Source organism: Diospyros lotus, chromosome 1 (genome assembly GCF_014633365.1).
Source record: "Diospyros lotus cultivar Yz01 chromosome 1, ASM1463336v1, whole genome shotgun sequence".
Lineage (NCBI taxonomy): Eukaryota > Viridiplantae > Streptophyta > Magnoliopsida > Ericales > Ebenaceae > Diospyros > Diospyros lotus.
In genome coordinates this window covers 23,981,095-23,996,507 of record NC_068338.1, presented here as the reverse complement: position 1 = coordinate 23,996,507, position 15,413 = coordinate 23,981,095, and the positions used below count along the sequence as shown (strand labels likewise).

General features: G+C 36.4%; 3 protein-coding genes across 7 annotated transcripts in view; 1 reads left to right on the top strand and 2 right to left on the bottom strand.

Annotated features, from left to right (window-relative positions):
* LOC127803791 (pentatricopeptide repeat-containing protein At2g22410, mitochondrial) overlaps positions 1-15,413 on the top strand; it is a 55,892-nt gene that overhangs the window by 25,849 nt on the left and 14,630 nt on the right. The window lies entirely within an intron of this gene.
* LOC127803845 (phenylacetaldehyde reductase-like) lies at positions 283-14,766 on the bottom strand. Its single transcript, XM_052340417.1, has 6 exons — positions 14,516-14,766; positions 5,599-5,774; positions 4,966-5,157; positions 2,370-2,532; positions 1,953-2,136; positions 283-621 (listed from the first exon to the last, which is right to left on the bottom strand). Exons 1-6 carry the CDS (start codon positions 14,694-14,696, stop codon positions 477-479), a joined length of 1,041 nt encoding a protein of 346 aa, XP_052196377.1. The 5' UTR covers positions 14,697-14,766; the 3' UTR covers positions 283-476.
* LOC127803811 (uncharacterized) lies at positions 7,103-14,509 on the bottom strand. Of its 2 annotated transcripts, none has more exons than XR_008023576.1 (3): positions 10,895-14,509; positions 10,693-10,811; positions 7,103-10,596 (listed from the first exon to the last, which is right to left on the bottom strand). XR_008023576.1 is itself a non-coding variant. In XM_052340346.1 (3 exons), the coding sequence occupies exons 1-3, from the start codon at positions 11,265-11,267 to the stop codon at positions 10,192-10,194; spliced, it is 897 nt and encodes a 298-aa protein (XP_052196306.1). In that variant the 5' UTR covers positions 11,268-13,031; the 3' UTR covers positions 7,123-10,191. The 2 variants fall into 2 exon arrangements, 1 of the variants encoding a protein (XP_052196306.1); XM_052340346.1 differs by having other exon boundaries at positions 7,123-10,596; positions 10,895-13,031.

Genomic DNA, 15,413 nt, shown 5'->3' with positions numbered 1-15,413 from the left:
CACTCGACTTATATCTTGGGAGTCACCTCTTGATGTACTTCAAACTTGAATGTGAAGACAATGAACTTTCAAAAACTCATTTTTATTCGGTCCCTATTTGTTTTAAGAAAACTAGTAGTTGAAAAGAACCCTAACTTGTTCTCATTTATTGAGTCCCTATTTGTTTTAAGAAAACTAGTAGTTGAAAAGAAACCCTAATTTGTTCTGAATATACATAATTCATATGTGTCCGCGCATGTGTATAATTAAATGTAAAGTTCTTTTGTAACTACGTATAAGAAGACACTTAAACGTTCTGAACCATCACAAAACAGAGTACAACCATGGTTTATTCAAGTTTCTTTCCCTAATGAAGAATGCTCAACTAAAATTCTTCGATAATATTATCTCAAGCAGACAGATGTTATTGAAACTATATAAGCTAGCATTGCACTCTACACAAGAAGATAGGTGCCATCTTGGTCTGTCCTGAAAACTTAGCAATCGAGAAGCCCCTTGTCCTTCAAGCTTTCAATCGTTTCCTTGATGCCCTGCTCAAGGGGGATGAAATCAATGCCAATGCTTTTCGCCTTCTCCTTGGATGCCTGGTAAATTGGCATAAATGGCTTGTCGTCCTCGCACCTGAAAAGATGTCACAGAAGTGAGGCCCAGAAGTGAGGCCCAGAAGAAATCTACCACTCACAAAACTAGCAAATTTCCAAACCAATCTTGATTTGAGCTTAATGAGGATGAGTTTTGGTAGAAACGACAGGTTGCTCTTTATGACTTGGAAGTCAGTTTCAAGGCAGTGGAACAGTTTTTTTGTAAAGCAAGAGTAAAATTGCATGAATATTAAAAAAAAAAAAAAAAAAAAGCACCCCCGCAGAGTGGAGACTGGGGGTGCTCTTTTGTCAAAGGCTTAAATTCATTGAATGATGATTCTACTGCATCTCCAAGATAAAAACACAAAGTTTCAGACGCCATTTGATCTCTCTCAGAAGCAGAGCAATTATTAGGATCATGGGCAAAACGAAATTTGTAAGAAGGTTGCATGCAGAGAAAAAATAAATGTTGAAAATAATCTGCATAACTGAAAACAACAAAGACTAACATGAATGAGGATGATGCAGAATAAAGGCAATATGAAAAGGCAATGTTGTTGCATTTCCCTTTCATTTTTGGGGCTAATTTGATGATGTTGATTACTATACAAAATGTTGAGAAAAGCAATATTTTGCAACGTCTTTTCCAAACTTAAATTCTTCTAATATTTTATGCAAAGATTAATATTATTTATTTATTTATTTTTTTTGGGGGGGGGGGGGGGGAATGAGGGCATTGGATTTGTGTATGTGTGTGTTGTGGGGGTCCATGTCCCTGGCTACCTAGTTACAAATAAATCTCACTTAACTCTTGATAAATCTCAATCTAATTCCTTCATAATCTACTGCATCATGAAACAGTTTGTAATTTTTCCTTTAAAGCGGCATTTTAATTGATTGTGTGAATTTAGCCCAATCTTTGGAATCGAGAATTTAGGTTTGTTGAGACAGAACCACATTAACTTGTGTCTACTTTCACTTGATTGTGTGTGATCCAATCCCACTGGTCTCTCTATACACTTCCTTAGACAACTCCGTATTGATGCTTCTTAGGATCAGAAGGTTGTGAACTGTTTGAGAAATGAACCTACATGCATTGCAATATTGGTTCAGATTGATGATTCTTAGCTACAGATACATACTTTCAAAGCTATATATTTCCACTCGTTCACATAAACTGATGCACAGATATAGAACATCTTCAACTTTTAATAACCGAGTTTATGTAACAATGATATGCTTCTCTTTCCAAATGTTCCCAAGATTTCTAGAGTTCTTTTCCTCATTATCCTTTATGTACTCAAAATGATTCCATTTCTAATAAGCTAACTGAAATAACACAAAGGAATGAAGTCAGATCCTTGCACTTACTTTTCTGGAAGTCGAAAATCAGGAAAAAGCTTCCTCATTATGTCCACAATTTCAGACAAGTGTGCAACTCTCTCAGTCAAAAAATATCTTCCACTAGCTGAAGGTATCTCGAATGCTTGAATATGTGCATTAACAGCATCTTTAATGTTAACCCATCCAAAGGAAAAATTTCGAAATGATTCACCTGCATTACAAGGACAAAATAGGGCCTCTGATTCCCTGAAAAGCAGCTTAACAAAAAATTATGATAACTTGACTTAACTAACTCAATTGAGACAGTGAGATTCTCAGTGACTACTATTAATTTGTAAACAAACTGAATCAATCATAGGACTTCTCGGACCACATTTGGGTCATTGAAGAACTGCCAACTTCTGTACACAGAGAAATAAATAAGTTTATCTAAAGATCACGTACCATTTATTAACTTCATAATTTCAGTTGCACCAACATTAAGGGCTGGCCGCAATAGAGGACCAATACATACTGCAGGGTTCATTACAACCATGTCAATACCCTTCTCTTTGGCAAACTTCCAAGCAGCATCCTCCGCTAAAGTCTTTGCAAGTGGATACCAAACCTAGCAGAAAAAGTCAACACAAACCAAAATAGGAAGGAAAGTTCAGTCGAAAAACCACCAGATTAGGAGAAAAATATGATTTCTTGAAATGATGAGCAACAAGTTTGAGAGCCAAAGCCACCAAAATTTGTGGAGTGTAACTTGAACTTTGCAGATCTCAAGAAACTTGGTCGAATCAGATACCAATTCACCAAATAGATGCAAAGAATTTTTTCCCTGAACTAAGCATCCATATAAGAGCTATAAACCATCATATCAAATAAAAACAAAAGTAATAAATCATTTTGTTAGAGAACAAAGTTCATAATCCCATTTCATTACCAAGTCCATCTATCATTGAGGAGAAAACTCACAAGATCATTTTTTATTTATTTATTTAATCTTTCACAAAATATTTTTACAAATTTCACCATGAGAAATTGATATACATTGCTAGGGCCACATCCATCTGTTAGGATTGAATTGCACAAACCATTAATATTAACAAAATCAAACGAAAAAGTAAAGATAGAAAATTAACATAGTTCAACTCAACAGCCTATGTCCACCATCCCACCATAGGGGAATAAACCACTAATCAAACCAACATTTTGTTTTTATTATTTTTGTAATAATCAAACCAACATTTTCTTGAGGGCAGTGAAATTGTTATTATTATTTTTGTAAGAGCAATGAAACTAATTCGTAGTTATTAAATTTCATCACTTTCAAATCTTACCTAAAAGCCAACATTTTGTTCCTGAATTACTATCAGCCTCTGCAGACATTTAAAGTAGCATCACATAGCAAGAGTTCACTAAAGCAATAAATAATAGAGATATTAGAAAGCAAAATTACCAACAGGCAAAAAGCAAGAAATAGAAAGTCTAGTTTATCAATGTGGGTAGACATTGAGCACTCCAAAGTGGCACGCACGCCATATCACCACCATGTCAGCTATTCACATCTCCACATCCCTCCTTAGTTCTCCATGATGTGAATCTCCAAGTACCAAACTCATAATGCAGAAAATTGATCTCTACAATCTCTCCCCCTAATACGTCGAGCTCTACATGTGTCAATCTCATGAAGCTGCATGTAAACCTTTAAGGCATTTATATTCAGGCATTGAGATTGTACATAAAAATGGTAGTCACACAACCCCAGCTTAGCCTTGTAACTCTCCAATTGAGTGCTCTATATGACCCAGCCATCATGGGGGTAATTTTGAACCCCATACTCTATTAAGGCTCATGGGACTCTCTACAGGAGAGATCCTTTAGCCATCAAAACTCCCTCACCATCACTCTCCATTAAGGACACTTGCAGCACCTCCGCATCTCTACTATGGAACTCTCTACCTAACTAATTACTTGATCACACAGTTACCCTAATGTATTCATTTCAAACACACTAAGGCAAGATCTCCCATTATATTTGCCTCCAATATATCCCTATTTAATTCCTACTATGTAATGGCTACAACACCCTAGGTTAAGCAAGTCCCTAGGTCTCTCCCAGATTGAGATCTTGAAGGTGTTTGAAATAGAGGCCAGAGTTTACAAGTTCATCAAGGATGGACACTCCATTCAAATAATTTTGCCTTGACTAGTTGAGAGGGACAAAAATCCACCCCACATGACATTAAAGAGCATACGTGATACATGACTAAAATTTAGATTGGAAAAGTGTATTGCATTGTCAGCTATAGAAGCAGAGTTCATTGCAATTACTGAAGTGAACAAAGAGTTGATTTCATTGAAGAGATCTCTGCAAGAACTTGGTTTTACCCAAGATAGTTATGTGTTATTCTATGATAATCAGAGTGTCATTCATCTTTTGAAGAATTCAACACTTCATGCTGAGTTGAAACATATCAAAGTGAGGTATCTACAATCAATAAATGAGTAAATAAAATACCGTGTTACACCTCTATCTTCAACCTAATATAAGCATTCTCTTTGATATGCACAAACAATCTCCAAAGAATTCTAGTTTGGCATGAGGCTTAAGTGCCACTGTACTTAACTTTATGTGACGATTTTTTATTGTTTTTTCTAGAAAAAAATGACCTTTTTCTATGTTAACATGCTTGTGAAATAACCTAATTGTTTCTTGAGGTGGTTCTAGTGCTCTAATTAAATATCCTTGAAAAAGATTGGAGGACTATCTCCTATAACAACTTATGGCAATTGGTTGTAATGTAGAAATTTCTAAGTCCCTTTTATCCTAGAATCATACTAATCGATTTCTCCTTTATTGGTTATATTAAATTCAACGCATCCATTTGAAACCCAATAGATAGTCTCTTTGCAAAATGTACTCTCGATTGGTCACGGATATTGTTTCTCAAAGGCAATTGAAGGTTAACCACAAAGCTTTCAGTTACCAAAGCTTTCAGGTGATTAAAAATTGTAAGAAAAGTTAATGAAAATTATTGGCAGATATGCACACCTTCAGTTTCTCACAAACATCGGGCGTGCTATACCAAGTCTCATCAACTACCACATCAGGTGTTCGAGGCCAGCCATTGTATATTACTGCAGATGAGGAGGATGTCAAAACAACTCTTCTCACAGATGTGACTCTGGCACATGATGCAAGAACATTAATTGTTCCCTTTATTGCAGGATCAATCAACTCTGCCTGAAAAGAGGTGGGCAGCAAACAGTCAAGTGACCATTGGTAGCATTGAATCTTACCATTATAAAAGAAAGAAGGTATTACTTTTAACAAATGATTGAAAGAACACAATTAATAACAAAATCATGAAAATTGCACTTATTGAAGGATACACTCTTTTCATCATTATATTTCCATATCATCAGGTCTTCACTGCCTAACAGGACTCCCAGAGGATTCATAAAACTAGACAGCAAACAGAGACTTAAAAATGACAGCTTTAGAAGAGAAATAGAAATCATTGAAAAGGAATATGCAGAATAACAAGACAAAATACATTGGCAAAAACTCTTGAAACTCACATTGAATTTTTTTTTTGCAGCCTCTAAAACTGTAGGGTTGATAACGATGCCATAATAACAGAAGAGAGAAGAAACAATTTACACCGACATGTACAGTATTTACCCGTGCGTTCTCCTCCGTAACATACAGGTTACAAGGTGAGGCTGTATGAAAAACACCTTCACACCCATCAATCTCAGTGTCAAAAGAGCCTTCTTCCAGTATGTCAGCTTTGAACAGCTGAAGCCTTTCTTTTGCTCCATCTAGGGCAAGTAAGTGCTTTGTCTTATTTAGATCACCTATAGGAGAATATCTAGTATTAAGTAGTTGTTAATATTGTTAAATCATAAATAGACTGCTCTGAGAAAAAAGATATTCAACCTATAAATCAGCTTAAAAAACGAGAAGACGAAGATACAAGGCCACCTAGTGATGATGGTGCCACTAACTAGAAAAAAAACAACAATTACATACTGGATTGTTTAACATTCCTTAGTCAATCCTGTAAAATTTGTTAAAACAACAGCCTTATTTGCTAATACATGCAACCAAAGATACTATAGATTTAACATCCATTCCTAACATCTTTGTCAATAACTGGGTTGGAAGGATGGGACAAAACATTCACTCAAATGCTGACATAGATTTTGTAAAATAATTCAGTTGTGTTTCGTGTAACATATTACCTTGTTAGCTTAGATACAGTCATGTAGGAGAACTACCTTTTGGCCTTCAAATACTAAAAGTTAAACATAGGTAGTAAGAAACACTCCTAATAAAGTAGCCTTTATAGGGGAAGATGAGATGAGATACAGGTTTCATCCAGTAATAGCCCAATCGGTCTAAATCTGCTACAAATAATAATTGAAAAAGAAAGGTCTGTCTTGATAGCAAAGGCTCCAAGTATACTGAAATTGCACCAACCAAGAATACTTGTCCTCATTGGTATTATAAATATCTACATGCTATTATAATTATTTCAAGACCCAAGTTTGATAAAAACCGTGACAACTTTTCTCCTTTTAGAATTCACACACTACCCCCATAGCACAGTTATGAATATTGTACCGTACCAGTCAATATAATACCATAACAACTGAAAAATAATAGAAAATAAGAATATTGCAAACAAGCTTGCATATGAATACCACTATTCAAGCGGCCTCTAGCACCCAATGTCAACCATACCAACCAACACCCAAATTTTTCATGTTGTAACAGGTTGTGCCAAATATTTATGATTTTTTTATTTTTTATTATTTACTTAGAATTATATTTGCAACATGTCAATTAAAAATTTATCTTCTTTTAAGTCATAAAAAGCGTTTTATATCATTATCTCTCTTTACATATAAATATGTTTCATTTTTTACATTAATTAAGCTTTTAAATTTAATTTTTAATCAATAAAAATATAAAAAAATCTTACCAATTTTTAAATGGGAAATTTTTTTTTTCTTAAAAAATAACTCTTAAATCATGAGTTAAAAGATTGATCAAGATTAATTAATAAACAACAGGGAGGTGCATTCAAAATATATATATTTTTATTTTGCATATGTATAATTAATAATATAACTTTTAAATAATTTTATTTTTATGCATTTATTGGATTGTATTTTAATATTGCTATGAAATAACTTAATGTGAACACTAATAAAAATATGTAATAGTATATAGTAAATACAACAATAAATTTAAAAATACAACTTTAAGTTTTAAATTTTATGAGCAAAAGTATATATAATTTAAAAAATATACTACATGTAGCAATAAATTAGAAGTGGTATGCCAAGACACACTTATAAAATAGAGTATATTACACTTGGCACCCCTGAGGTTTCACTAAATTACATGAACACCCTTGTAACACCCAGAAGTTTTGGGTTACTTTTGAAATAAGTATTTAGAAAGAAATACGAAATTTCATACAAATTGGTATCAGAATAGCCTGAAAAAGTGACCAAATCAGCCGGAGAGAATCCTAGGAGCTTAGTTACCTAAGGAAATAGGTATCTCCCTAACGAGTGTCTCGAGGCATGATTTTTAGCATCGACTCAGAATCAATTTTCGATACAGCTACGGTTTAGGCTAAAAAATTGAATTGTCGTGAGAGACTTCCGAGAAGTCAACAGAATTCTTAAAGGAATTAAATTTTGCATGAGAATCAATCCTGAAGTGGTTTCAGGTCAAAGTGAAAGGGTTAGCGGTCGAATCATTCATTCAAGCCTAAGTGTAATTTCTTAAAATTGACCGAGGGAAATCGAAATGACATTTTTCCTAAATCTTCGGGGTGTAAATAAAAATTCTAGAACTTGAGGGTTTCAATGGAAATTTTGAAAAGCCTAGGGACTATGTGGAAAGTACTAAAATGAAATTTTGAGACTTGATGGGGGCAGAAGTGTAATTTTCAAAAGACTGGCAGTGTGAACACTACCAGCTACCGGCAACACCTCTCTCAAAGCCGATTTCCACTATGGGAGACTCGAGGGAGTGGATTGGGGGGCCTCAAAGCTAGGCTTAGGCCATCATGGCTGGTCCTTGGCTGAGAATTGGCCATGTTAACTACCGATTGGATGGGTTTTTCGACTGTGTCTTGGCTATAAAATTGGGGTTTTGGAGGCCAATTTTTGTGGCCTTAACGAGGGTCATGGGTCGACATAGGGAAGGTAGAAGCTTTATAGACCTTAGATTAGATAGGATGGGACGTTTGAGGGCTCGAAAATGGGTATAAATAGGGGGTCGAAAGGGGACGAGGGTTTCATTAGTTTCAAACTCAAATTGTTCTCATTTTGGGTTGAATCGAGGGCAAGGGATAAGGGGCTTTTGTTCCGTGAAGATTGTAGAGTGTTTTTGGAAAGTTTGGAGAGCATTGGTGTAGGGTTGAGTAGGATTCAAAGCTTCGTCAAAAACCTAGGTGGACGTTTTGGCTAAGACTTTGATCGACTGGTTAGGCCACTTTCGGTGTTCCTTTCAAGTCAATCTAGGTACCATTGTGATCGACTAAGTGGGTAGATCAAGCAAGAAGCAAAATCCAACACTGCTGGTGTGCTGGAGTCGAAAAAGACGACCGGCGCATGAAGCACATACGCTATCTTTTACTCTCAGTCCACGTGCAAGGCGCGTGACCAATAGGTATTTTTCAATTTTTTTTTTTTAGAATTTTGAGAAAATTATTTTAGGAATTTTGGTGTAAAAATATTTGAAAAAATGTTTGAGTAAGTATTTATTTTGGATTTTTCAAGATAAAAATAGGAAGAAAATAGAGAAAAATGGGAAGAAATAATGAAAAAATAGGTGTTGATGGTTATTTGAATAAATATGATGGATAAGGTGCTTTGGGGCTCAAGATTGAGTGATTGTGCGAATTTCGAGGTCAACACAAAAATCGAGGTTGTGCATGTTTTTCAAGGTGTACTAAATTTTGTACAAAAGGTGAGTGGTTTCACCCCAGAAGCTTACGCAATGAGATTTTTCTTTATATGCATGCTATTTCCGAGGGTTGCTAAGTAATATGTAATTTGTGAGCATTTTGTCATATCTGTACATATACCCATCGAAATCGTGATATTTCTCATAGTATGATATTATTGACATCTTAATACTTGTGCATGGGATGGGATATCACTTTGATAGTGTAGCTGTAATTCCTCAAAGGTATTGCTGGAACAACGTACAGGGGTGTCCCGTTGCCTTGTGTGCATGTCGGGATGACTACCTAGGGTTCTGTGCCGAGCTGGTTTGCTTGAGAAGTTATACTAGAGTATCTATTTATATATGTCCATGCATCATTCATTCATGTTATTTTAACCCTTTCTTAGAAAATTGATCTTCTAATGTTGGATATCTGTCTCTGAAATATTCCACGTTCCAAGCGAGACAAGCGGCTAGAAGAGCAAGGGAGTGATCGAGGCATGAACATGATGGAAGTTTTTGTGTGTCCTATGCCAGGGCTAGAACCATTATTTCAGTTGGTTTTGTATTTGATATTGTAATATTATGTTGGACGAAGTGGTATAAATCTTTTATGTATTAATTTACGAGATCATTAGGTTCTAATTCTGCTTTCGTTTATGATTAAGTTTACCGTTCCTTAGTTATAATTTGGGAATGCTATTCTTATATGGGAATATTGAGGATTTTAGTGTGATTTGAGTATATAAAAAAAAAAAATCCTAACATAAATACAATGCCCTAAAGAGCGGGGCGTTACAACCCCACATGTTCAAAATTACACTAACCTCCCCTCCATCAGACAGACTTTAAGAAATTCATGTAATTTGCCAGGAACACCCTATGTAATGTAAATCTAACCTCACAAGATAATCTGATACAACTTTTAATCAATAGAGGTTATCAGTATAATTTCTGAAAAATGAGAGCTACTCTTTATATTTATACCAAATCTCAGAGGTGCTGGGCGTAAGTCATCCTATAAAATAAACCATTGTCATGTAGGAACAGTGTTCAAAAACGCGCTAGGCGCTAGTCGGGCGCCAGGCTGGGGCCTAGGCGGCGACTAGGAAAAATGATTTTTTTTTTTTTTTCTAAAAACCTTTTGATGTAATTTGATATTATTTTCAGGTAAATCAAAGTTGAAAAGACAAGTGAAATAATGGAATTAAGACTCAAAAAATAAACTATTATATTAGTTATAAGTTCAAGAAGGTAGAAGTAGCAATAATACAACATAAACCATATCCGAAGAATCTAAGTCTAACTATCTAATTGGTCTTCTTCCTCTCCATATTCTTCCAATACACGATCTTCATCGGACTCAAAATCAAATTCATTGATTTCTTGCTCATCTTCTTCTTCTGATTGAAAATCATCTTCATGAAGCTCTCTCATCCTAGAACTTCTTCGAGCTTGAAGCATCTCGTCTGCTCCCGATGCTTCACCAACCACTTCCCAAGTGAGCCCCGTACCAGGCTCAACTTCTTCATCATCTTCTCCATCAACGATCCATCCTTGTGCATTACTAGCATCACTAGCAAGTAGCACATCAACATTCCTTTCCTTCTCCCTTTTGTGCTTGTTCATCAATTTCGCATTAAATTGAACATAGACTAGATTGTTCAATCGATTCACGTCTAGTCTATTTCTTTTCTTCGTATGTATCTACATAAATAAAATAAAAGCAATATCAATATAAATGATAACTGAATAAGGATAACTAATTGATAGTAAATAAATATAATTCATATATATACTAACCCCTTCAAAAGTGCTCCAATTTCTTTCACAACCGGATGAACTAGTGGTTAACGAGAGAATCTTTCTCGCCATTCGTTGCAAGTTTGGAGTTTGATTTCCATAAGTCATCCACCATGTAACTACATAGGTCAAACAAGTATAAAGTAAACAAATTTAATTTATACACTAATACACAATAGAAAGGATTAAAAGAATTTTATACCTGGATTATAATTGTCATCATTTTTCGCACACCCTTGAGTTGCCCACGATTTTCCAAAAGCTCCATCTTTACGAGTATACTTTGGCAACTCAACATTTATAACATGGCCTTGCAATTCACCATCATAATGATAAAACATCTCCACACAGTTAAAAAGCCCATCCATCACTTCATTATCAAGTTGTATATCCATATCCTTGAAAAAGTAGTAGGGATTCAAAAGGTAAGCTGCAAAATGTAGTGGACTATCTAGCCTATCTTTTACCCTTGCTTCAATAATCTCCATAATAGGCTTATAGTTCTTTTCAAGATTATTTAAGGCCTCCTTAATATCTTCCTTTGCTTGCTTAATCTCTCCACATAAAAAGCCCATAGAAGGCTTTCTATCCGCATCAACAATCGAAGCACCTTCACCAAAGGTGCAAAAACTTTAAGGCATATAGTCACACCATTCCAAAAAGCAATGCTCATCACAGTAGCATAGGCTGCTTTCCCTTTAACAATCTTTGACCATTTGCACTCCTCCTATTCGGAGCTGGTAAACATTGCCCTCAATTGGGCCTTTTTCTCCATCAAACTTTGTAAAGTCAAGAAAGCAGAAGCGAATCTAATAACTCCTGGTCTCACTATATCCCTCTTCTTCGTAAATGACCTCATTAAGGACAAGGTCTTATGGTGTGCATAAATGAAGATTGTGAAACTCTTGGCCTGATCAATGACTTTCTTATACTTCGGCAGTTTTCCAATACTTTCAAGCATCAAATTGATGGTGTGAGTAGCACATGAGGTCCAAAAGATATTTGGCCTCTTCACCTTCAATAATTTTGCCGCTCCCATATTATTGGCAGCATTGTCGGTTACTACTTGGATGACGTTTTGTGGCCCAACTTGCTCAATGCATTTATCCACATACTCAAAGATAAGTTCACTTGTATGTGCTTCATCTGAAGACTCTCTAGAAGAAAGGAAAGCAGTACTTGCATTAGAATTAACACATAGGTTCATGATGCTCCTCCTTTTTCTATCTGTCCAAGCATCTATCATAATGGAGCACCCAGTTCGTGCCCACTCTTCTTCATGCTTCTTCAATAACTCTTTTATTCTGTCAACTTCCCCCTTTAATAGTGGTTCCTTCAATTGGTATTGACTGGGAGGTTTGAAGCCCGGCCCAAATTGACCAACCGCCTCAACAAACAATTTGAAGCTATCATTGTCAATCGCATTGAAAGGTATACCAGCTTCATACACCCATCTAGCACAATATTCACGAACAGATTGTGTTCTCTCTTTAAATAGTGCTTCACTAATAGTTTGTTGCCTTTGGCTCATTCTCGCACTCAAACAAGTTTCAGGGCTGATGGAGCTTGCAAACTTATCGATAGGGCCAAGAGTACGGGACGTTTTTCTGCTACCTAACTCTTGCAATTCATCTTCATCATCCCCTTCCACTCTTTCGGAGATATTAACAGTTGATCTCATCAAATCTTCCTCCTCCTTCTTATTTTTCCTCTTATTCTTTGCCTCGGCAATTGCATTCTTACATTTGGCTTGATCAGTTGGAGAAGATTTTGGACATGCAGAAACATTTCCAGAAATGTGGCCAATGTGTTCTTTTACTCTGTAAACACCTCCAGACATAATTTTACTACACAACTTACATTTAATTTTATCCATATTTTTCGGATCAATTAACATTCCATACTCCCATCCGACATCATTTGACTTCCTTTTAAGAATTAAGGAGGCCTCGGACGATGCTCCCGTACTTCCAGTCCTATCTGAATCATTCATTTCACTTCCTGACTCCTGTTTTTGCCTGAGTATTGAATAATTTCAATAATATACATTAAAATTTAACTAAAACTCATCAAATGAAATGAAATCAACTGTTGCTCGTTGAAGCAGCAAGCAAGCAATACGCAAGCGAGCCATGAGTAGCTTTGCGTTGCTGCTTGCTGCTGAGTTGTTGCAGAAAGGCAAGCTTGCGTTGGCGGAGGAAGATGGATGGTTGGATACATACCGCAGCAAGACGCGAACGACGACGAGAGAGAACGACCAACAGGCAACAGGTGGTCGGCAGCAACGAGAGAGCAAGCCCAAGAGAAGAGATCAATGGCGGTGGCGAACAACCAAGAAGAGATCGAAGGCGAGAGAGAGAGAGAGAGAGGAGCCGCGATGAACACAACCAGAGAGAGAAAGGGAAAGGGGATCGGGAAATAGAGAAAGGGAGGGGGAAAAAAGGTTGGCCCAAGACGCGCACGACCTAGGTGGCCCAGGTCGTGCGCGACCCAGGCGGCCGCCCAGGCGGTTAGGCGCCGCGGACCGATTAGTCGGCCATGGCGCATAGGGCTACTGAGTAGCCCTAAATCGCTGCGGCCGGTTGCCGCTCAGCGCCTAGGCGGCGCTTAGGCGGCCGCCTAGGCCGAATTTTCGAACACTGTGTAGGAAATCTATAGCCATGTCCATAGTCAAACAACATCCACTATTTATATTTTTTTAGTTCTTTCTAACCCACCCAAAAGGTTCAAATGATTAGTGGTACAAAAAACTAAATATCTAACAGCAGTACCGTTGTTTCTTTAAGCAGCAGTCCATTAATTGATTCTGGATGGTTTCTTCCAATGGGCAGTTTCACTTTCACACACAACAGAGGTAGTTTGAGGTAGCTTTCTTTCTTCTTACTTGCTAAAATGATATTTTTATATTTTTTTAGTTCTTTCTAACCTAATGATGGTTTCTTTCTTCCAATGGGCAGCATCCACTATTTATATTTTTTTAGTTCTTTCTAACCTAGCCAAAAGGTTAAAATGATTATTTCTGCTTTCTGTGATGTGCATAAATCCTCATACTTACCCCACAGGTTTAACCAAAATAAACGTACCCAAAAAATAAACTATCCAAAAAACAGTATAGTATATGCGAATCATATAAGCTGCTACAAATTAGCATTTTCTCTTGGATGATCGTTCTTGTACGACTCTCCGTGCCCGTGTTCTCGATTACACAAGGAAAATAAATCGCAAGTTAAGTCTTTGACTGTTGCGTAAGGAAAAATCAAACTCATGATCTACCACACTACACTGATATATCACTTATCTTTTTACCATCCAACCTATGTCCTAGGGGCAACGTTCCCTCTTCTACCATCCTAGATAGGTGCATACATGACTATGCTTCTTGATTTCGCTCATTCTTTTTCTACCTTGCTGCTTTTGATTTGTCAAAAATTTCATCTATTGTTCTTTTTTCCAGAGTTAATTGATGGTAAATGCAAATAGGTGAGGCAGAGGGCAGGATTGGGAAGGGCACCTGGACCCATGCGCCCAACTGGTCAGCTATATTACATGAAAGTCGAAACGGAAAACGTGAAACGTTTCTAATACAAAATAAAAACACAAAAATAAATATTTTTTTTAAAAAATAAGCATAAGTAGATTCGAAAACGGGAGGCACATAGCTGGCCAGATGACTCAAATGAACTGAGCAAACAGCACGACTACCAAAATCAGAAACCAAAAACACAAAATAAACCTGGTCATATCATTGCCCAGACAACAATTTATAAATCATATATAATAATATATAGACATTTAATGAGAGAGAGAGACAGAGAGAACGAACTAGGGTCACGAACAGAGGCCCTGACAGTGTAACCGCGAAGAAGCAAGAGCTTGACGAGCCATGAAGCTACATATCCAGATGCTCCTGTCACGCATACTACAGTCTTCCCTCCTCCTCCTCCACCTCCTCTGCTCGTCATTCTCTCTTTCTCTCCTCCTCCTCCTCCTCCACTGCTGGTCATTATCTCTCTCTCTCTTATCTTCACACTCGTCTTTCCATCTTCTTTCTGAGTGCCTTTCAAGGATGAGAACGGCGGAAGGCTCCTTCCCCAACGCCACCACGTGTCCTTTCCCACGGCCCCGCGCAGGTAAAATGAAAGACTGGAGCGTGGCCGGTTGTGGGACCCACATGCTTGACCAAGCTGCCATTCGCACTTCAAGTGCGGACTTATTGTGTCTTACATCTTTTCAGTTTAAGTTTAATTTTAATACCATTCTATTAATCTTTTAATTTATAATTTATTTATGATCATTATATTAGGTGAAGTAAACTCTTCCACCTTGGAATCAACCCAACACGTGCAATTGGAGGGGGGGAAAACAATGGGACACGTGATCCATCACACGCTACGTAACTACAATATATACTAATTAAATTTTATTAAATCATTGACTTTATGCTTTTCAAATATTTAAATTATATTACTGTCTACTATTATTATTATAATTATATTTTTAATAATTATAATTATTGTATCATACGTAAAAACTCATTAAAAGTCCAAATACTCAAGACGATATTTTGGATTGAAAGATATAATTTTCTTATGCGTGAAGAGTCTCACATAAACACGCAAACAAGATAATTTTAATATTCAAAAATATAAAATAATTTCAATATTCAAAAATTTCTTCGAGAATATAATCAATTATCTATAAAAATTCTAATTCTAAAATAA